This window comes from Mesoplodon mirus (assembly GCF_964341445.2).
Source record: "Mesoplodon mirus genome assembly, chromosome: 5".
Lineage (NCBI taxonomy): Eukaryota > Metazoa > Chordata > Mammalia > Artiodactyla > Ziphiidae > Mesoplodon > Mesoplodon mirus.
The window spans coordinates 53,674,661-53,695,718 of NC_138980.1; the positions used below are offsets into that span (position 1 = coordinate 53,674,661).

At 50.8% G+C, this 21,058-nt stretch overlaps 2 protein-coding genes across 2 annotated transcripts; both read left to right on the top strand.

Annotated features, from left to right (window-relative positions):
• Nucleotides 1-799: 799 nt before the first annotated feature.
• Nucleotides 800-16,364, top strand: LOC309805345 (uncharacterized protein; the record flags this gene model as incomplete). Its single annotated transcript, XM_082623273.1, has 7 exons — nucleotides 800-1,393; nucleotides 2,178-2,348; nucleotides 5,484-5,756; nucleotides 10,170-10,760; nucleotides 11,545-11,715; nucleotides 14,849-15,442; nucleotides 16,227-16,364. Coding segments are annotated over 7 exons (2,532 nt in total), but the record flags the coding sequence as incomplete, so codon positions are not given.
• A 26-nt stretch (nucleotides 16,365-16,390) lies between these two features.
• On the top strand, nucleotides 16,391-21,045 carry LOC309805346 (Golgi-associated RAB2 interactor protein 3-like; the record flags this gene model as incomplete). Its single annotated transcript, XM_082623274.1, has 3 exons — nucleotides 16,391-16,396; nucleotides 19,530-20,123; nucleotides 20,908-21,045. 3 exons carry the CDS (start codon nucleotides 16,391-16,393, stop codon nucleotides 21,043-21,045), a joined length of 738 nt encoding a protein of 245 aa, XP_082479400.1.
• Between the last annotated feature and the right edge of the window lie 13 nt (nucleotides 21,046-21,058).

Here is a 21,058-nt window from a genome sequence, read left to right on the forward strand (position 1 = left end):
GAGGGAGCATGCAGAAGATGGGCTGGCAGGCTTCTATTTCTTGCTCTGGGTGGCAGCTACAAGGGTGCTCACTTTCTTGTTACTCATTAAGCTATATATTTACGGTTTGTGCACTTTCATGAATGTGTGTTATATTTCACAATAAAAACAGTTTCTAAAACTGTAAAAAATATATATAAATATAAAAAGTTAGCCTCCCTGAAAAGAGAAAATGGGTGAGAAAATTCTCCATATCCTGGAAATGACAGTACCAATGGGACTCTGACAGGTAGCACTCTTTCTAAGCTCCTGCCAGCACTGTGCTATATACGCTGGGGGCACAGAGAACAGCAATCCCCATAGGATGCCTGCCCTCAGCAAGTACACGGTCCACTTCCAGGATTTTATCCCCAGGACATCGTTCAGCAGAAGCGCCAAGATGATGGAGATTTGTAACAACAACAAGACTGGAAACCACCCAGATATTTACAAGAGCAGGAGGGTTTTCTCAACCGTTTGAGTAGAAAGACTATCCGGCCTACCCACACCTATACCCTGGCAGGGTCAGCCTGTTCCCTATGGACGTGGTGGTTGGTTTAGGGGGAGGCTGGTGAGCCTGCCCCAAGGGGGTGGGGGCTTGGAGGCTCAACAAAGGGGTGTGTGATGCGATGGTGACGGGTCACAAAGGGCTTGCGGTATAAATAGGGTCGGGTCAAGAGACTCTGGCAGAGTCCTGCAGGGAGGTGACGAGGTGCTTTCGTTCCCTCTCTCTCTCTCTCCGAGGCTCAACTTGTGGCTGGTGGCTCTGTCTTGAACGAAGAGAGCCATGAGCAGTGAGAGTTTACCTCATTACACGGCCAATAGCTACTGTTCAGTGGGGGTGTCGAGGACCTCCATGGGGGTCCTGCAACGACAACTGTACGAGGGAGGAGAGTATGACATTTTCAAGTACGCTCCCATGTTTGAGAGCGACTTTATCCAGGTCAGCAAGGAAGGAGAACTGATCGACCTAGACAACCGCGTCCAAACGGTGACTGTGGGCGTCGCATCCACCAGCCCCCTCTTCCCACTACCTGACGTCATGCTGCTGGCCCGACCAAGGAAAGTCTGTGCCGGGATCACCAAGGGGAGAGGTTGCAAGCCCGTGAAGACCCTAGAGCTCACCAGGCTGCTCCCCTTGAAGTTTGTCAAGATCTCCATCCACAACCGGGAGAAACAGCAGCTGTGCCTGAGTCTTGCTACCGGCCGGACTTTCTACCTGCAGCTGTGCCCCTCTTCCGACGCACAAGAAGACCTCTTTTCCTATTGGGAAAAGCTTGTCTATATCCTGAGACCACCGGTAGACAGTTACAGCAGTACCCCGATGCTCCAAACTGGAGATGCAGCGACTACAGAGGATGCCGACATCCTAGTGGTAAGCACCTACAGGGACTCAAGAACACGGGGCAGGGTGCTTTGGGAGAGCAAGGCAAAGCTGGTCCTTCATAGCCTTTGGTGCTCTCTGAGACTCGCCTGGGAAATACCTTCTACTGTTGAAAAGGGTCAGGGACACACGAGCTATCACTACAGGAGTCACCACACTGGAGAGGTTCCGAGTGCTGCACCACCTTGTCCCACGAGGCCGAATTTCAGAGACACCTTAGGTATCACCTCGGCTGCACTGGTCTCATCACTAGGGCTGTAATCCCTCCTACAGCATCCTGACTCTCTGGTCTCTGCTTGAACACTTACCCCAGCCCATGTAGTCTCAGGAGTTGGGGAACATCATTCACAGTTAGGAAGTCCTTCCTTCATTGTGTCTTCCCGGGACTCCGACATGCTGACTCAAATCAGCCCAACCCGTGGAGTCACCAAAACGTACAAGGTGTGCATCCCTTGACCCAGGAACCCCACTTCTAGGAATCTGCCCTGCACGGAGAGAAGCACAAGGGTATAAAGTTAAAGTGTAGAGCATCATGGAGAATTGTATCAGTGCTCTCCCTGACCCTGGGACTGTTCAAGTAAAGTGGAGTGGCCGTTGGACAGGGGTGCAGTAGATGGGGTCTTGCATCCAATGGGAGCTTAGACTGGGTGATGTCAAAGGTTATTCTAAGTATAAGGCCTTGAGTTGCTCAGCTCCAGGATGAGAGAGGAGCGGACAGTTCTGAGCTCACTTTCTGTCATCTCTCTCTTACCTGTCTCTCCTCCCCTTGGCTCAGACCACAGAGCTCCACAGAGAAAGGGATCAGGATGAGGTTGGGCTTCACAAGGTTTGTGACGTGACTGGAGCCACGTCTTGGGCTTATGTGGGGGGAGAGGGAATCCATCATGCCCCCCATGGATCAACTGCAGCCCTGAAAGGCGCCGAAGGATCGGCGGCAGGGATGACCGTGGGCCTGGCGGGAGCCACCATCGAGGATCCAGGAGAAAGCGGATCCGGCCAGGCCACCGCAGGTGCTGCCCGCCTATCCCCGCAGGACACGAACCTGGTCTCGGCGGATGTTGCCAGCACATCCTCGACGGGGGCAGATGGTCCAGAGAGCAGCACGAGCGTGGTGTTGCCAGGTGCAGTCACAACCAGCAAGCCTGCTGCTGGAAGAGCTGAAGGGAAGGTCGCAGCCCCCGTGGTCTCCACCTTGCAGAGTGAAGGCTACACGTCTGAACGGGATGGAAGCCAGAAGGTCTCCCACCCCAGGGATGAAGCCTGGAAGGAAAAAAAGGAAAGGAGGACACGTCTTCAGCGAGGAAACGTTCCCATCACCGCAGGACAGGTGAAGGTCACCACAGGACAGGAGGGGACAAGACCCAGAAAGCATCCTCCCACTGGTCCTCATGCGGCCATGAAAACTCCAAAGGTGACAAAGGAGGGGAGGACAGCTCGCAGACGGAGGAAGAGCCAGCCCGCCACCAGTTCGGGGACTCGAAGTAAGACATCCAGTGAGATCCTCTCCTTCTTTAGGCGCTTCAGTCATTCCTGATTCAGCACCAAGGCTCACACATGGCCACTGGGAGGTAGACAAAGCCCCGGTTGGCTTGCATCCTTCCCTAGAGAGGCAATTCCTACTTTCTCTAATAAAGGAAACCATACAACTCCAAAAGAAATGCTATCTTGTGTTTTCTATGTCCCCTCGCCTGGTAGTGACTTGACAGTGACTTCTGTGATGCGAATTGTGCTTTGGCCTGAGACCCCAGAATCAAAATTTTGTTGTAGAAGATATGTAGTAAGTATCATTAAGCCATTCACTAGGGCTGGAAATAGATGCACTATACAGAAATTTTCGCTGCGAGGTTGCGAATCTTTTGAAATAAGATTTAATATGTAAATAGTTTGGGGAGAAGATAAGCTGGGGGAAGTGACTGTGTGATGTGTATACTTGCATTGCTGAATTAATTACTTAACTCATCAGGTATTTATTGGGTGTCTGTGCTGTGCCTAGCACGAGGCTATGTTATTGAAAAACGACCCTTTTCTCAGCAAAGCACTCTGGTTTGGTTATGGGCACTCTGCAGAAGGCAAGGAAATAAGCACAGAAAAAGGTTTTCGTCGCTTGCTCGAAGGTCACACGTGCATAGCCACTGCCAGAAAGAGAAGCCTGTTTTCCCCCGCAAGGCTTCTCCAGGGCACGTAGGGTGGAGGGAGGACAAGTCTGCAGCCGGGGCTGAGCTTCAGGCCATAGCTGGGGTCAGAGGTTCACCTTATGAAAACAGAAACTCTCTCTGGCTTGTAAGGAAATCAAACCATTGGGAGTTATTTTACTTTGTGTAGGATAAAACAGAACACGGGGGGATCAGGGTTGTCATTGGCTCAACAAAGGGACCCAATCTTTATGGTAGAAGCAGCACCAACGACGAGTCCGGAAATCTGAGTTCCTATCCTGTCTGGGCCACTGACTCTCCTGGGTCACTCTGCCTCTCTGTAATGGTACCTCTGTGGGCAGCCACGGGGTCCCCAACTGTAAAACCAATGGATTGGACCGCTGCAGTGATTCTTACCCTTGGTTGTATGTTGCGAGTTCCCTGGGGAGCTTAAAAACAAACAAAAAAAACATTGATAGCCTGACCCCAATCCCAGAGATTCTGATGACATTTAGGTGGGGTAAGCCCTCCAGCACTGGGAGTTTTAAAAATCTCACCCAATAATTCTACTGTGCAGCAGCCAAGTTGGAAAACCACTGGGCTAGGAGGTCTGGGAGGGGGGCCACTTTCCGCCCCAGTATGCCATAACTTTACAGTGGAAGACAGTAGTTCTCCAACATTCACATGCATAAGGATCACCTGGGAAGCCTATTTAAAAAATAACATTTCTCACCATACGATATCCCTTATACATGGACTCTACAGTACGATGCCAATGAACATATCTGCGAAACAGAAACAGACTCCCAGACATAGAAAAGAGACTTGGGGTTTTCAGTGGGGTTGGGGGCAGGGAAGGATTGGGAGTTTGGGATTAGCAGATGCAAACTACAGGGTGGATAAACAGCAGGGTCCTACTGTAGAGCACAGAGAACTGTAGTCAGTATCCTGTGATAAACCATAATGGAAAAGAATAGGAAAAAGACTATACATGAAATACACAAAGAACGCACATGAAACTGAATCAGAAATTAACGGAAGAAATTAACACAACAGAAATTAACACAACCTTGTAAATCGACGAGACGTCAATAAAAAAGAAGGGGGAAAAGAAAAAAAATAGAAGCCAAGGTTGGGTTCCCTTTGCGGGGAGGGAGCATGCAGAAGAGGGGCTGGCAGGCTTCTATTTCTTGCTCTGGGTGGCAGCTACAAGGGTGCTCACTTTCTTGTTACTCATTAAGCTATATATTTACGGTTTGTGCACTTTCATGAATGTGTGTTATATTTCACAATAAAAACAGTTTCTAAAACTGTAAAAAATATATATAAATATAAAAAGTTAGCCTCCCTGAAAAGAGAAAATGGGTGAGAAAATTCTCCATATCCTGGAAATGACAGTACCAATGGGACTCTGACAGGTAGCACTCTTTCTAAGCTCCTGCCAGCACTGTGCTATATACGCTGGGGGCACAGAGAACAGCAATCCCCATAGGATGCCTGCCCTCAGCAAGTACACGGTCCACTTCCAGGATTTTATCCCCAGGACATCGTTCAGCAGAAGCGCCAAGATGATGGAGATTTGTAACAACAACAAGACTGGAAACCACCCAGATATTTACAAGAGCAGGAGGGTTTTCTCAACCGTTTGAGTAGAAAGACTATCCGGCCTACCCACACCTATACCCTGGCAGGGTCAGCCTGTTCCCTATGGACGTGGTGGTTGGTTTAGGGGGAGGCTGGTGAGCCTGCCCCAAGGGGGTGGGGGCTTGGAGGCTCAACAAAGGGGTGTGTGATGCGATGGTGACGGGTCACAAAGGGCTTGCGGTATAAATAGGGTCGGGTCAAGAGACTCTGGCAGAGTCCTGCAGGGAGGTGACGAGGTGCTTTCGTTCCCTCTCTCTCTCTCTCCGAGGCTCAACTTGTGGCTGGTGGCTCTGTCTTGAACGAAGAGAGCCATGAGCAGTGAGAGTTTACCTCATTACATGGCCAATAGCTACTGTTCAGTGGGGGTGTCGAGGACCTCCATGGGGGTCCTGCAACGACAACTGTACGAGGGAGGAGAGTATGACATTTTCAAGTACGCTCCCATGTTTGAGAGCGACTTTATCCAGGTCAGCAAGGAAGGAGAACTGATCGACCTAGACAACCGCGTCCAAACGGTGACTGTGGGCGTCGCATCCACCAGCCCCCTCTTCCCACTACCTGACGTCATGCTGCTGGCCCGACCAAGGAAAGTCTGTGCCGGGATCACCAAGGGGAGAGGTTGCAAGCCCGTGAAGACCCTAGAGCTCACCAGGCTGCTCCCCTTGAAGTTTGTCAAGATCTCCATCCACAACCGGGAGAAACAGCAGCTGTGCCTGAGTCTTGCTACCGGCCGGACTTTCTACCTGCAGCTGTGCCCCTCTTCCGACGCACAAGAAGACCTCTTTTCCTATTGGGAAAAGCTTGTCTATATCCTGAGACCACCGGTAGACAGTTACAGCAGTACCCCGATGCTCCAAACTGGAGATGCAGCGACTACAGAGGATGCCGACATCCTAGTGGTAAGCACCTACAGGGACTCAAGAACACGGGGCAGGGTGCTTTGGGAGAGCAAGGCAAAGCTGGTCCTTCATAGCCTTTGGTGCTCTCTGAGACTCGCCTGGGAAATACCTTCTACTGTTGAAAAGGGTCAGGGACACACGAGCTATCACTACAGGAGTCACCACACTGGAGAGGTTCCGAGTGCTGCACCACCTTGTCCCACGAGGCCGAATTTCAGAGACACCTTAGGTATCACCTCGGCTGCACTGGTCTCATCACTAGGGCTGTAATCCCTCCTACAGCATCCTGACTCTCTGGTCTCTGCTTGAACACTTACCCCAGCCCATGTAGTCTCAGGAGTTGGGGAACATCATTCACAGTTAGGAAGTCCTTCCTTCATTGTGTCTCCCCGGGACTCCGACATGCTGACTCAAATCAGCCCAACCCGTGGAGTCACCAAAACGTACAAGGTGTGCATCCCTTGACCCAGGAACCCCACTTCTAGGAATCTGCCCTGCACGGAGAGAAGCACAAGGGTATAAAGTTAAAGTGTAGAGCATCATGGAGAATTGTATCAGTGCTCTCCCTGACCCTGGGACTGTTCAAGTAAAGTGGAGTGGCCGTTGGACAGGGGTGCAGTAGATGGGGTCTTGCATCCAATGGGAGCTTAGACTGGGTGATGTCAAAGGTTATTCTAAGTATAAGGCCTTGAGTTGCTCAGCTCCAGGATGAGAGAGGAGCGGACAGTTCTGAGCTCACTTTCTGTCATCTCTCTCTTACCTGTCTCTCCTCCCCTTGGCTCAGACCACAGAGCTCCACAGAGAAAGGGATCAGGATGAGGTTGGGCTTCACAAGCTTCGTGACGTGACTGGAGCCACGTCTTGTGCTTATGTGGGGGGAGAGGGAATCCATCATGCCCCCCATGGATCAACTGCAGCCCTGAAAGGCGCCGAAGGATCGGCGGCAGGGATGACCGTGGGCCTGGCGGGAGCCACCATCGAGGATCCAGGAGAAAGCGGATCCGGCCAGGCCACCGCAGGTGCTGCCCGCCTATCCCCGCAGGACACGAACCTGGTCTCGGCGGATGTTGCCAGCACATCCTCGACGGGGGCAGATGGTCCAGAGAGCAGCACGAGCGTGGTGTTGCCAGGTGCAGTCACAACCAGCAAGCCTGCTGCTGGAAGAGCTGAAGGGAAGGTCGCAGCCCCCGTGGTCTCCACCTTGCAGAGTGAAGGCTACACGTCTGAACGGGATGGAAGCCAGAAGGTCTCCCACCCCAGGGATGAAGCCTGGAAGGAAAAAAAGGAAAGGAGGACACGTCTTCAGCGAGGAAACGTTCCCATCACCGCAGGACAGGTGAAGGTCACCACAGGACAGGAGGGGACAAGACCCAGAAAGCATCCTCCCACTGGTCCTCATGCGGCCATGAAAACTCCAAAGGTGACAAAGGAGGGGAGGACAGCTCGCAGACGGAGGAAGAGCCAGCCCGCCACCAGTTCGGGGACTCGAAGTAAGACATCCAGTGAGATCCTCTCCTTCTTTAGGCGCTTCAGTCATTCCTGATTCAGCACCAAGGCTCACACATGGCCACTGGGAGGTAGACAAAGCCCCGGTTGGCTTGCATCCTTCCCTAGAGAGGCAATTCCTACTTTCTCTAATAAAGGAAACCATACAACTCCAAAAGAAATGCTATCTTGTGTTTTCTATGTCCCCTCGCCTGGTAGTGACTTGACAGTGACTTCTGTGATGCGAATTGTGCTTTGGCCTGAGACCCCAGAATCAAAATTTTGTTGTAGAAGATATGTAGTAAGTATCATTAAGCCATTCACTAGGGCTGGAAATAGATGCACTATACAGAAATTTTCGCTGCGAGGTTGCGAATCTTTTGAAATAAGATTTAATATGTAAATAGTTTGGGGAGAAGATAAGCTGGGGGAAGTGACTGTGTGATGTGTATACTTGCGTTGCTGAATTAATTACTTAACTCATCAGGTATTTATTGGGTGTCTGTGCTGTGCCTAGCACGAGGCTATGTTATTGAAAAACGACCCTTTTCTCAGCAAAGCACTCTGGTTTGGTTATGGGCACTCTGCAGAAGGCAAGGAACTAAGCACAGGAAAAGGTTTTCGTCGCTTGCTCGAAGGTCACACGTGCATAGCCACTGCCAGAAAGAGAAGCCTGTTTTCCCCGCAAGGCTTCTCCAGGGCACGTAGGGTGGAGGGAGGACAAGTCTGCAGCCGGGGCTGAGCTTCAGGCCATAGCTGGGGTCAGAGGTTCACCTTATGAAAACAGAAACTCTCTCTGGCTTGTAAGGAAATCAAACCATTGGGAGTTATTTTACTTTGTGTAGGATAAAACAGAACACGGGGGGATCAGGGTTGTCATTGGCTCAACAAAGGGACACAAGCTTTATGGTAGAAGCAGCACCAACGAGGAGTCCGGAAATCTGAGTTCCTATCCTGTCTGGGCCACTGACTCTCCTGGGTCACTCTGCCTCTCTGTAATGGTACCTCTGTGGGCAGCCACGGGGTCCCCAACTGTAAAACCAATGGATTGGACCGCTGCAGTGATTCTTACCCTTGGTTGTATGTTGCGAGTTCCCTGGGGAGCTTAAAAACAAACAAAAAAAACATTGATAGCCTGACCCCAATCCCAGAGATTCTGATGACATTTAGGTGGGGTAAGCCCTCCAGCACTGGGAGTTTTAAAAATCTCACCCAATAATTCTACTGTTCAGCAGCCAAGTTGGAAAACCACTGGGCTAGGAGGTCTGGGGGGGGGGCCTCTTTCCGCCCCAGTATGCCATAACTTTACAGTGGAAGACAGTAGTTCTCCAACATTCACATGCATAAGGATCACCTGGGAAGCCTATTTAAAAAATAACATTTCTCACCATACGATATCCCTTATACATGGACTCTACAGTACGATGCCAATGAACATATCTGCGAAACAGAAACAGACTCCCAGACATAGAAAAGAGACTTGGGGTTTTCAGTGGGGTTGGGGGCAGGGAAGGATTGGGAGTTTGGGATTAGCAGATGCAAACTACAGGGTGGATAAACAGCAGGGTCCTACTGTAGAGCACAGAGAACTGTAGTCAGTATCCTGTGATAAACCATAATGGAAAAGAATAGGAAAAAGACTATACATGAAATACACAAAGAACGCACATGAAACTGAATCAGAAATTAACGGAAGAAATTAACACAACAGAAATTAACACAACCTTGTAAATCGACTAGACGTCAATAAAAAAGAAGGGGGAAAAGAAAAAAAATAGAAGCCAAGGTTGGGTTCCCTTTGCGGGGAGGGAGCATGCAGAAGAGGGGCTGGCAGGCTTCTATTTCTTGCTCTGGGTGGCAGCTACAAGGGTGCTCACTTTCTTGTTACTCATTAAGCTATATATTTACGGTTTGTGCACTTTCATGAATGTGTGTTATATTTCACAATAAAAACAGTTTCTAAAACTGTAAAAAATATATATAAATATAAAAAGTTAGCCTCCCTGAAAAGAGAAAATGGGTGAGAAAATTCTCCATATCCTGGAAATGACAGTACCAATGGGACTCTGACAGGTAGCACTCTTTCTAAGCTCCTGCCAGCACTGTGCTATATACGCTGGGGGCACAGAGAACAGCAATCCCCATAGGATGCCTGCCCTCAGCAAGTACACGGTCCACTTCCAGGATTTTATCCCCAGGACATCGTTCAGCAGAAGCGCCAAGATGATGGAGATTTGTAACAACAACAAGACTGGAAACCACCCAGATATTTACAAGAGCAGGAGGGTTTTCTCAACCGTTTGAGTAGAAAGACTATCCGGCCTACCCACACCTATACCCTGGCAGGGTCAGCCTGTTCCCTATGGACGTGGTGGTTGGTTTAGGGGGAGGCTGGTGAGCCTGCCCCAAGGGGGTGGGGGCTTGGAGGCTCAACAAAGGGGTGTGTGATGCGATGGTGACGGGTCACAAAGGGCTTGCGGTATAAATAGGGTCGGGTCAAGAGACTCTGGCAGAGTCCTGCAGGGAGGTGACGAGGTGCTTTCGTTCCCTCTCTCTCTCTCTCCGAGGCTCAACTTGTGGCTGGTGGCTCTGTCTTGAACGAAGAGAGCCATGAGCAGTGAGAGTTTACCTCATTACACGGCCAATAGCTACTGTTCAGTGGGGGTGTCGAGGACCTCCATGGGGGTCCTGCAACGACAACTGTACGAGGGAGGAGAGTATGACATTTTCAAGTACGCTCCCATGTTTGAGAGCGACTTTATCCAGGTCAGCAAGGAAGGAGAACTGATCGACCTAGACAACCGCGTCCAAACGGTGACTGTGGGCGTCGCATCCACCAGCCCCCTCTTCCCACTACCTGACGTCATGCTGCTGGCCCGACCAAGGAAAGTCTGTGCCGGGATCACCAAGGGGAGAGGTTGCAAGCCCGTGAAGACCCTAGAGCTCACCAGGCTGCTCCCCTTGAAGTTTGTCAAGATCTCCATCCACAACCGGGAGAAACAGCAGCTGTGCCTGAGTCTTGCTACCGGCCGGACTTTCTACCTGCAGCTGTGCCCCTCTTCCGACGCACAAGAAGACCTCTTTTCCTATTGGGAAAAGCTTGTCTATATCCTGAGACCACCGGTAGACAGTTACAGCAGTACCCCGATGCTCCAAACTGGAGATGCAGCGACTACAGAGGATGCCGACATCCTAGTGGTAAGCACCTACAGGGACTCAAGAACACGGGGCAGGGTGCTTTGGGAGAGCAAGGCAAAGCTGGTCCTTCATAGCCTTTGGTGCTCTCTGAGACTCGCCTGGGAAATACCTTCTACTGTTGAAAAGGGTCAGGGACACACGAGCTATCACTACAGGAGTCACCACACTGGAGAGGTTCCGAGTGCTGCACCACCTTGTCCCACGAGGCCGAATTTCAGAGACACCTTAGGTATCACCTCGGCTGCACTGGTCTCATCACTAGGGCTGTAATCCCTCCTACAGCATCCTGACTCTCTGGTCTCTGCTTGAACACTTACCCCAGCCCATGTAGTCTCAGGAGTTGGGGAACATCATTCACAGTTAGGAAGTCCTTCCTTCATTGTGTCTCCCCGGGACTCCGACATGCTGACTCAAATCAGCCCAACCCGTGGAGTCACCAAAACGTACAAGGTGTGCATCCCTTGACCCAGGAACCCCACTTCTAGGAATCTGCCCTGCAGGGAGAGAAGCACAAGGGTATAAAGTTAAAGTGTAGAGCATCATGGAGAATTGTATCAGTGCTCTCCCTGACCCTGGGACTGTTCAAGTAATGTGGAGTGGCCGTTGGACAGGGGTGCAGTAGATGGGGTCTTGCATCCAATGGGAGCTTAGACTGGGTGATGTCAAAGGTTATTCTAAGTATAAGGCCTTGAGTTGCTCAGCTCCAGGATGAGAGAGGAGCGGACAGTTCTGAGCTCACTTTCTGTCATCTCTCTCTTACCTGTCTCTCCTCCCCTTGGCTCAGACCACAGAGCTCCACAGAGAAAGGGATCAGGATGAGGTTGGGCTTCACAAGCTTCGTGACGTGACTGGAGCCACGTCTTGTGCTTATGTGGGGGGAGAGGGAATCCATCATGCCCCCCATGGATCAACTGCAGCCCTGAAAGGCGCCGAAGGATCGGCGGCAGGGATGACCGTGGGCCTGGCGGGAGCCACCATCGAGGATCCAGGAGAAAGCGGATCCGGCCAGGCCACCGCAGGTGCTGCCCGCCTATCCCCGCAGGACACGAACCTGGTCTCGGCGGATGTTGCCAGCACATCCTCGACGGGGGCAGATGGTCCAGAGAGCAGCACGAGCGTGGTGTTGCCAGGTGCAGTCACAACCAGCAAGCCTGCTGCTGGAAGAGCTGAAGGGAAGGTCGCAGCCCCCGTGGTCTCCACCTTGCAGAGTGAAGGCTACACGTCTGAACGGGATGGAAGCCAGAAGGTCTCCCACCCCAGGGATGAAGCCTGGAAGGAAAAAAAGGAAAGGAGGACACGTCTTCAGCGAGGAAACGTTCCCATCACCGCAGGACAGGTGAAGGTCACCACAGGACAGGAGGGGACAAGACCCAGAAAGCATCCTCCCACTGGTCCTCATGCGGCCATGAAAACTCCAAAGGTGACAAAGGAGGGGAGGACAGCTCGCAGACGGAGGAAGAGCCAGCCCGCCACCAGTTCGGGGACTCGAAGTAAGACATCCAGTGAGATCCTCTCCTTCTTTAGGCGCTTCAGTCATTCCTGATTCAGCACCAAGGCTCACACATGGCCACTGGGAGGTAGACAAAGCCCCGGTTGGCTTGCATCCTTCCCTAGAGAGGCAATTCCTACTTTCTCTAATAAAGGAAACCATACAACTCCAAAAGAAATGCTATCTTGTGTTTTCTATGTCCCCTCGCCTGGTAGTGACTTGACAGTGACTTCTGTGATGCGAATTGTGCTTTGGCCTGAGACCCCAGAATCAAAATTTTGTTGTAGAAGATATGTAGTAAGTATCATTAAGCCATTCACTAGGGCTGGAAATAGATGCACTATACAGAAATTTTCGCTGCGAGGTTGCGAATCTTTTGAAATAAGATTTAATATGTAAATAGTTTGGGGAGAAGATAAGCTGGGGGAAGTGACTGTGTGATGTGTATACTTGCGTTGCTGAATTAATTACTTAACTCATCAGGTATTTATTGGGTGTCTGTGCTGTGCCTAGCACGAGGCTATGTTATTGAAAAACGACCCTTTTCTCAGCAAAGCACTCTGGTTTGGTTATGGGCACTCTGCAGAAGGCAAGGAAATAAGCACAGGAAAAGGTTTTCGTCGCTTGCTCGAAGGTCACACGTGCATAGCCACTGCCAGAAAGAGAAGCCTGTTTTCCCCGCAAGGCTTCTCCAGGGCACGTAGGGTGGAGGGAGGACAAGTCTGCAGCCGGGGCTGAGCTTCAGGCCATAGCTGGGGTCAGAGGTTCACCTTATGAAAACAGAAACTCTCTCTGGCTTGTAAGGAAATCAAACCATTGGGAGTTATTTTACTTTGTGTAGGATAAAACAGAACACGGGGGGATCAGGGTTGTCATTGGCTCAACAAAGGGACACAATCTTTATGGTAGAAGCAGCACCAACGAGGAGTCCGGAAATCTGAGTTCCTATCCTGTCTGGGCCACTGACTCTCCTGGGTCACTCTGCCTCTCTGTAATGGTACCTCTGTGGGCAGCCACGGGGTCCCCAACTGTAAAACCAATGGATTGGACCGCTGCAGTGATTCTTACCCTTGGTTGTATGTTGCGAGTTCCCTGGGGAGCTTAAAAACAAACAAAAAAAACATTGATAGCCTGACCCCAATCCCAGAGATTCTGATGACATTTAGGTGGGGTAAGCCCTCCAGCACTGGGAGTTTTAAAAATCTCACCCAATAATTCTACTGTGCAGCAGCCAAGTTGGAAAACCACTGGGCTAGGAGGTCCGGGGGGGGGCCTCTTTCCGCCCCAGTATGCCATAACTTTACAGTGGAAGACAGTAGTTCTCCAACATTCACATGCATAAGGATCACCTGGGAAGCCTATTTAAAAAATAACATTTCTCACCATACGATATCCCTTATACATGGACTCTACAGTACGATGCCAATGAACATATCTGCGAAACAGAAACAGACTCCCAGACATAGAAAAGAGACTTGGGGTTTTCAGTGGGGTTGGGGGCAGGGAAGGATTGGGAGTTTGGGATTAGCAGATGCAAACTACAGGGTGGATAAACAGCAGGGTCCTACTGTAGAGCACAGAGAACTGTAGTCAGTATCCTGTGATAAACCATAATGGAAAAGAATAGGAAAAAGACTATACATGAAATACACAAAGAACGCACATGAAACTGAATCAGAAATTAACGGAAGAAATTAACACAACAGAAATTAACACAACCTTGTAAATCGACTAGACGTCAATAAAAAAGAAGGGGGAAAAGAAAAAAAATAGAAGCCAAGGTTGGGTTCCGTTTGCGGGGAGGGAGCATGCAGAAGAGGGGCTGGCAGGCTTCTATTTCTTGCTCTGGGTGGCAGCTACAAGGGTGCTCACTTTCTTGTTACTCATTAAGCTATATATTTACGGTTTGTGCACTTTCATGAATGTGTGTTATATTTCACAATAAAAACAGTTTCTAAAACTGTAAAAAATATATATAAATATAAAAAGTTAGCCTCCCTGAAAAGAGAAAATGGGTGAGAAAATTCTCCATATCCTGGAAATGACAGTACCAATGGGACTCTGACAGGTAGCACTCTTTCTAAGCTCCTGCCAGCACTGTGCTATATACGCTGGGGGCACAGAGAACAGCAATCCCCATAGGATGCCTGCCCTCAGCAAGTACACGGTCCACTTCCAGGATTTTATCCCCAGGACATCGTTCAGCAGAAGCGCCAAGATGATGGAGATTTGTAACAACAACAAGACTGGAAACCACCCAGATATTTACAAGAGCAGGAGGGTTTTCTCAACCGTTTGAGTAGAAAGACTATCCGGCCTACCCACACCTATACCCTGGCAGGGTCAGCCTGTTCCCTATGGACGTGGTGGTTGGTTTAGGGGGAGGCTGGTGAGCCTGCCCCAAGGGGGTGGGGGCTTGAAGGCTCAACAAAGGGGTGTGTGATGCGATGGTGACGGGTCACAAAGGGCTTGCGGTATAAATAGGGTCGGGTCAAGAGACTCTGGCAGAGTCCTGCAGGGAGGTGACGAGGTGCTTTCGTTCCCTCTCTCTCTCTCTCCGAGGCTCAACTTGTGGCTGGTGGCTCTGTCTTGAACGAAGAGAGCCATGAGCAGTGAGAGTTTACCTCATTACACGGCCAATAGCTACTGTTCAGTGGGGGTGTCGAGGACCTCCATGGGGGTCCTGCAACGACAACTGTACGAGGGAGGAGAGTATGACATTTTCAAGTACGCTCCCATGTTTGAGAGCGACTTTATCCAGGTCAGCAAGGAAGGAGAACTGATCGACCTAGACAACCGCGTCCAAACGGTGACTGTGGGCGTCGCATCCACCAGCCCCCTCTTCCCACTACCTGACGTCATGCTGCTGGCCCGACCAAGGAAAGTCTGTGCCGGGATCACCAAGGGGAGAGGTTGCAAGCCCGTGAAGACCCTAGAGCTCACCAGGCTGCTCCCCTTGAAGTTTGTCAAGATCTCCATCCACAACCGGGAGAAACAGCAGCTGTGCCTGAGTCTTGCTACCGGCCGGACTTTCTACCTGCAGCTGTGCCCCTCTTCCGACGCACAAGAAGACCTCTTTTCCTATTGGGAAAAGCTTGTCTATATCCTGAGACCACCGGTAGACAGTTACAGCAGTACCCCGATGCTCCAAACTGGAGATGCAGCGACTACAGAGGATGCCGACATCCTAGTGGTAAGCACCTACAGGGACTCAAGAACACGGGGCAGGGTGCTTTGGGAGAGCAAGGCAAAGCTGGTCCTTCATAGCCTTTGGTGCTCTCTGAGACTCGCCTGGGAAATACCTTCTACTGTTGAAAAGGGTCAGGGACACACGAGCTATCACTACAGGAGTCACCACACTGGAGAGGTTCCGAGTGCTGCACCACCTTGTCCCACGAGGCCGAATTTCAGAGACACCTTAGGTATCACCTCGGCTGCACTGGTCTCATCACTAGGGCTGTAATCCCTCCTACAGCATCCTGACTCTCTGGTCTCTGCTTGAACACTTACCCCAGCCCATGTAGTCTCAGGAGTTGGGGAACATCATTCACAGTTAGGAAGTCCTTCCTTCATTGTGTCTCCCCGGGACTCCGACATGCTGACTCAAATCAGCCCAACCCGTGGAGTCACCAAAACGAACAAGGTGTGCATCCCTTGACCCAGGAACCCCACTTCTAGGAATCTGCCCTGCAGGGAGAGAAGCACAAGGGTATAAAGTTAAAGTGTAGAGCATCATGGAGAATTGTATCAGTGCTCTCCCTGACCCTGGGACTGTTCAAGTAAAGTGGAGTGGCCGTTGGACAGGGGTGCAGTAGATGGGGTCTTGCATCCAATGGGAGCTTAGACTGGGTGATGTCAAAGGTTATTCTAAGTATAAGGCCTTGAGTTGCTCAGCTCCAGGATGAGAGAGGAGCGGACAGTTCTGAGCTCACTTTCTGTCATCTCTCTCTTACCTGTCTCTCCTCCCCTTGGCTCAGACCACAGAGCTCCACAGAGAAAGGGATCAGGATGAGGTTGGGCTTCACAAGCTTCGTGACGTGACTGGAGCCACGTCTTGGGCTTATGTGGGGGGAGAGGGAATCCATCATGCCCCCATGGATCAACTGCAGCCCTGAAAGGCGCCGAAGGATCGGCGGCAGGGATGACCGTGGGCCTGGCGGGAGCCACCATCGAGGATCCAGGAGAAAGCGGATCCGGCCAGGCCACCGCAGGTGCTGCCCGCCTATCCCCGCAGGACACGAACCTGGTCTCGGCGGATGTTGCCAGCACATCCTCGACGGGGGCAGATGGTCCAGAGAGCAGCACGAGCGTGGTGTTGCCAGGTGCAGTCACAACCAGCAAGCCTGCTGCTGGAAGAGCTGAAGGGAAGGTCGCAGCCCCCGTGGTCTCCACCTTGCAGAGTGAAGGCTACACGTCTGAACGGGATGGAAGCCAGAAGGTCTCCCACCCCAGGGATGAAGCCTGGAAGGAAAAAAAGGAAAGGAGGACACGTCTTCAGCGAGGAAACGTTCCCATCACCGCAGGACAGGTGAAGGTCACCACAGGACAGGAGGGGACAAGACCCAGAAAGCATCCTCCCACTGGTCCTCATGCGGCCATGAAAACTCCAAAGGTGACAAAGGAGGGGAGGACAGCTCGCAGACGGAGGAAGAGCCAGCCCGCCACCAGTTCGGGGACTCGAAGTAAGACATCCAGTGAGATCCTCTCCTTCTTTAGGCGCTTCAGTCATTCCTGATTCAGCACCAAGGCTCACACATGGCCACTGGGAGGTAGACAAAGCCCCGGTTGGCTTGCATCCTTCCCTAGAGAGGCAATTCCTACTTTCTCTAATAAAGGAAACCATACAACTCCAAAAGAAATGCTATCTTGTGTTTTCTATGTCCCCTCGCCTGGTAGTGACTTGACAGTGACTTCTGTGATGCGAATTGTGCTTTGGCCTGAGACCCCAGAATCAAAATTTTGTTGTAGAAGATATGTAGTAAGTATCATTAAGCCATTCACTAGGGCTGGAAATAGATGCACTATACAGAAATTTTCGCTGCGAGGTTGCGAATCTTTTGAAATAAGATTTAATATGTAAATAGTTTGGGGAGAAGATAAGCTGGGGGAAGTGACTGTGTGATGTGTATACTTGCGTTGCTGAATTAATTACTTAACTCATCAGGTATTTATTGGGTGTCTGTGCTGTGCCTAGCACGAGGCTATGTTATTGAAAAACGACCCTTTTCTCAGCAAAGCACTCTGGTTTGGTTATGGGCACTCTGCAGAAGGCAAGGAAATAAGCACAGGAAAAGGTTTTCGTCGCTTGCTCGAAGGTCACACGTGCATAGCCACTGCCAGAAAGAGAAGCCTGTTTTCCCCCGCAAGGCTTCTCCAGGGCACGTAGGGTGGAGGGAGGACAAGTCTGCAGCCGGGGCTGAGCTTCAGGCCATAGCTGGGGTCAGAGGTTCACCTTATGAAAACAGAAACTCTCTCTGGCTTGTAAGGAAATCAAACCATTGGGAGTTATTTTACTTTGTGTAGGATAAAACAGAACACGGGGGGATCAGGGTTGTCATTGGCTCAACAAAGGGACACAATCTTTATGGTAGAAGCAGCACCAACGACGAGTCCGGAAATCTGAGTTCCTATCCTGTCTGGGCCACTGACTCTCCTGGGTCACTCTGCCTCTCTGTAATGGTACCTCTGTGGGCAGCCACGGGGTCCCCAACTGTAAAACCAATGGATTGGACCGCTGCAGTGATTCTTACCCTTGGTTGTATGTTGCGAGTTCCCTGGGGAGCTTAAAAACAAACAAAAAAAACATTGATAGCCTGACCCCAATCCCAGAGATTCTGATGACATTTAGGTGGGGTAAGCCCTCCAGCACTGGGAGTTTTAAAAATCTCACCCAATAATTCTACTGTGCAGCAGCCAAGTTGGAAAACCACTGGGCTAGGAGGTCCGGGGGGGGCCACTTTCCGCCCCAGTATGCCATAACTTTACAGTGGAAGACAGTAGTTCTCCAACATTCACATGCATAAGGATCACCTGGGAAGCCTATTTAAAAAATAACATTTCTCACCATACGATATCCCTTATACATGGACTCTACAGTACGATGCCAATGAACATATCTGCGAAACAGAAACAGACTCCCAGACATAGAAAAGAGACTTGGGGTTTTCAGTGGGGTTGGGGGCAGGGAAGGATTGGGAGTTTGGGATTAGCAGATGCAAACTACAGGGTGGATAAACAGCAGGGTCCTACTGTAGAGCACAGAGAACTGTAGTCAGTATCCTGTGATAAACCATAATGGAAAAGAATAGGAAAAAGACTATACATGAAATACACAAAGAACACACATGAAACTGAATCAGAAATTAACGGAAGAAATTAACACAACAGAAATTAACACAACCTTGTAAATCAACTAGACCTCAATAAAAAAGAAGGGGGAAAAGAAAAAAAATAGAAGCCAAGGTTGGGTTCCGTTTGCGGGGAGGGAGCATGCAGAAGAGGGGCTGGCAGGCTTCTATTTCTTGCTCTGGGTGGCAGCTACAAGGGTGCTCACTTTCTTGTTACTCATTAAGCTATATATTTACGGTTTGTGCACTTTCATGAATGTGTGTTATATTTCACAATAAAAACAGTTTCTAAAACTGTAAAAAATATATATAAATATAAAAAGTTAGCCTCCCTGAAAAGAGAAAATGGGTGAGAAAATTCTCCATATCCTGGAAATGACAGTACCAATGGGACTCTGACAGGTAGCACTCTTTCTAAGCTCCTGCCAGCACTGTGCTATATACGCTGGGGGCACAGAGAACAGCAATCCCCATAGGATGCCTGCCCTCAGCAAGTACACGGTCCACTTCCAGGATTTTATCCCCAGGACATCGTTCAGCAGAAGCGCCAAGATGATGGAGATTTGTAACAACAACAAGACTGGAAACCACCCAGATATTTACAAGAGCAGGAGGGTTTTCTCAACCGTTTGAGTAGAAAGACTATCCGGCCTACCCACACCTATACCCTGGCAGGGTCAGCCTGTTCCCTATGGACGTGGTGGTTGGTTTAGGGGGAGGCTGGTGAGCCTGCCCCAAGGGGGTGGGGGCTTGGAGGCTCAACAAAGGGGTGTGTGATGCGATGGTGACGGGTCACAAAGGGCTTGCGGTATAAATAGGGTCGGGTCAAGAGACTCTGGCAGAGTCCTGCAGGGAGGTGACGAGGTGCTTTCGTTCCCTCTCTCTCTCTCTCCGAGGCTCAACTTGTGGCTGGTGGCTCTGTCTTGAACGAAGAGAGCCATGAGCAGTGAGAGTTTACCTCATTACACGGCCAATAGCTACTGTTCAGTGGGGGTGTCGAGGACCTCCATGGGGGTCCTGCAACGACAACTGTACGAGGGAGGAGAGTATGACATTTTCAAGTACGCTCCCATGTTTGAGAGCGACTTTATCCAGGTCAGCAAGGAAGGAGAACTGATCGACCTAGACAACCGCGTCCAAACGGTGACTGTGGGCGTCGCATCCACCAGCCCCCTCTTCCCACTACCTGACGTCATGCTGCTGGCCCGACCAAGGAAAGTCTGTGCCGGGATCACCAAGGGGAGAGGTTGCAAGCCCGTGAAGACCCTAGAGCTCACCAGGCTGCTCCCCTTGAAGTTTGTCAAGATCTCCATCCACAACCGGGAGAAACAGCAGCTGTGCCTGAGTCTTGCTACCGGCCGGACTTTCTACCTGCAGCTGTGCCCCTCTTCCGACGCACAAGAAGACCTCTTTTCCTATTGGGAAAAGCTTGTCTATATCCTGAGACCACCGGTAGACAGTTACAGCAGTACCCCGATGCTCCAAACTGGAGATGCAGCGACTACAGAGGATGCCGACATCCTAGTGGTAAGCACCTACAGGGACTCAAGAACACGGGGCAGGGTGCTTTGGGAGAGCAAGGCAAAGCTGGTCCTTCATAGCCTTTGGTGCTCTCTGAGACTCGCCTGGGAAATACCTTCTACTGTTGAAAAGGGTCAGGGACACACGAGCTATCACTACAGGAGTCACCACACTGGAGAGGTTCCGAGTGCTGCACCACCTTGTCCCACGAGGCCGAATTTCAGAGACACCTTAGGTATCACCTCGGCTGCACTGGTCTCATCACTAGGGCTGTAATCCCTCCTACAGCATCCTGACTCTCTGGTCTCTGCTTGAACACTTACCCCAGCCCATGTAGTCTCAGGAGTTGGGGAACATCATTCACAGTTAGGAAGTCCTTCCTTCATTGTGTCTCCCCGGGACTCCGACATGCTGACTCAAATCAGCCCAACCCGTGGAGTCACCAAAACGAACAAGGTGTGCATCCCTTGACCCAGGAACCCCACTTCTAGGAATCTGCCCTGCAGGGAGAGAAGCACAAGGGTATAAAGTTAAAGTGTAGAGCATCATGGAGAATTGTATCAGTGCTCTCCCTGACCCTGGGACTGTTCAAGTAAAGTGGAGTGGCCGTTGGACAGGGGTGCAGTAGATGGGGTCTTGCATCCAATGGGAGCTTAGACTGGGTGATGTCAAAGGTTATTCTAAGTATAAGGCCTTGAGTTGCTCAGCTCCAGGATGAGAGAGGAGCGGACAGTTCTGAGCTCACTTTCTGTCATCTCTCTCTTACCTGTCTCTCCTCCCCTTGGCTCAGACCACAGAGCTCCACAGAGAAAGGGATCAGGATGAGGTTGGGCTTCACAAGCTTCGTGACGTGACTGGAGCCACGTCTTGTGCTTATGTGGGGGGAGAGGGAATCCATCATGCCCCCATGGATCAACTGCAGCCCTGAAAGGCGCCGAAGG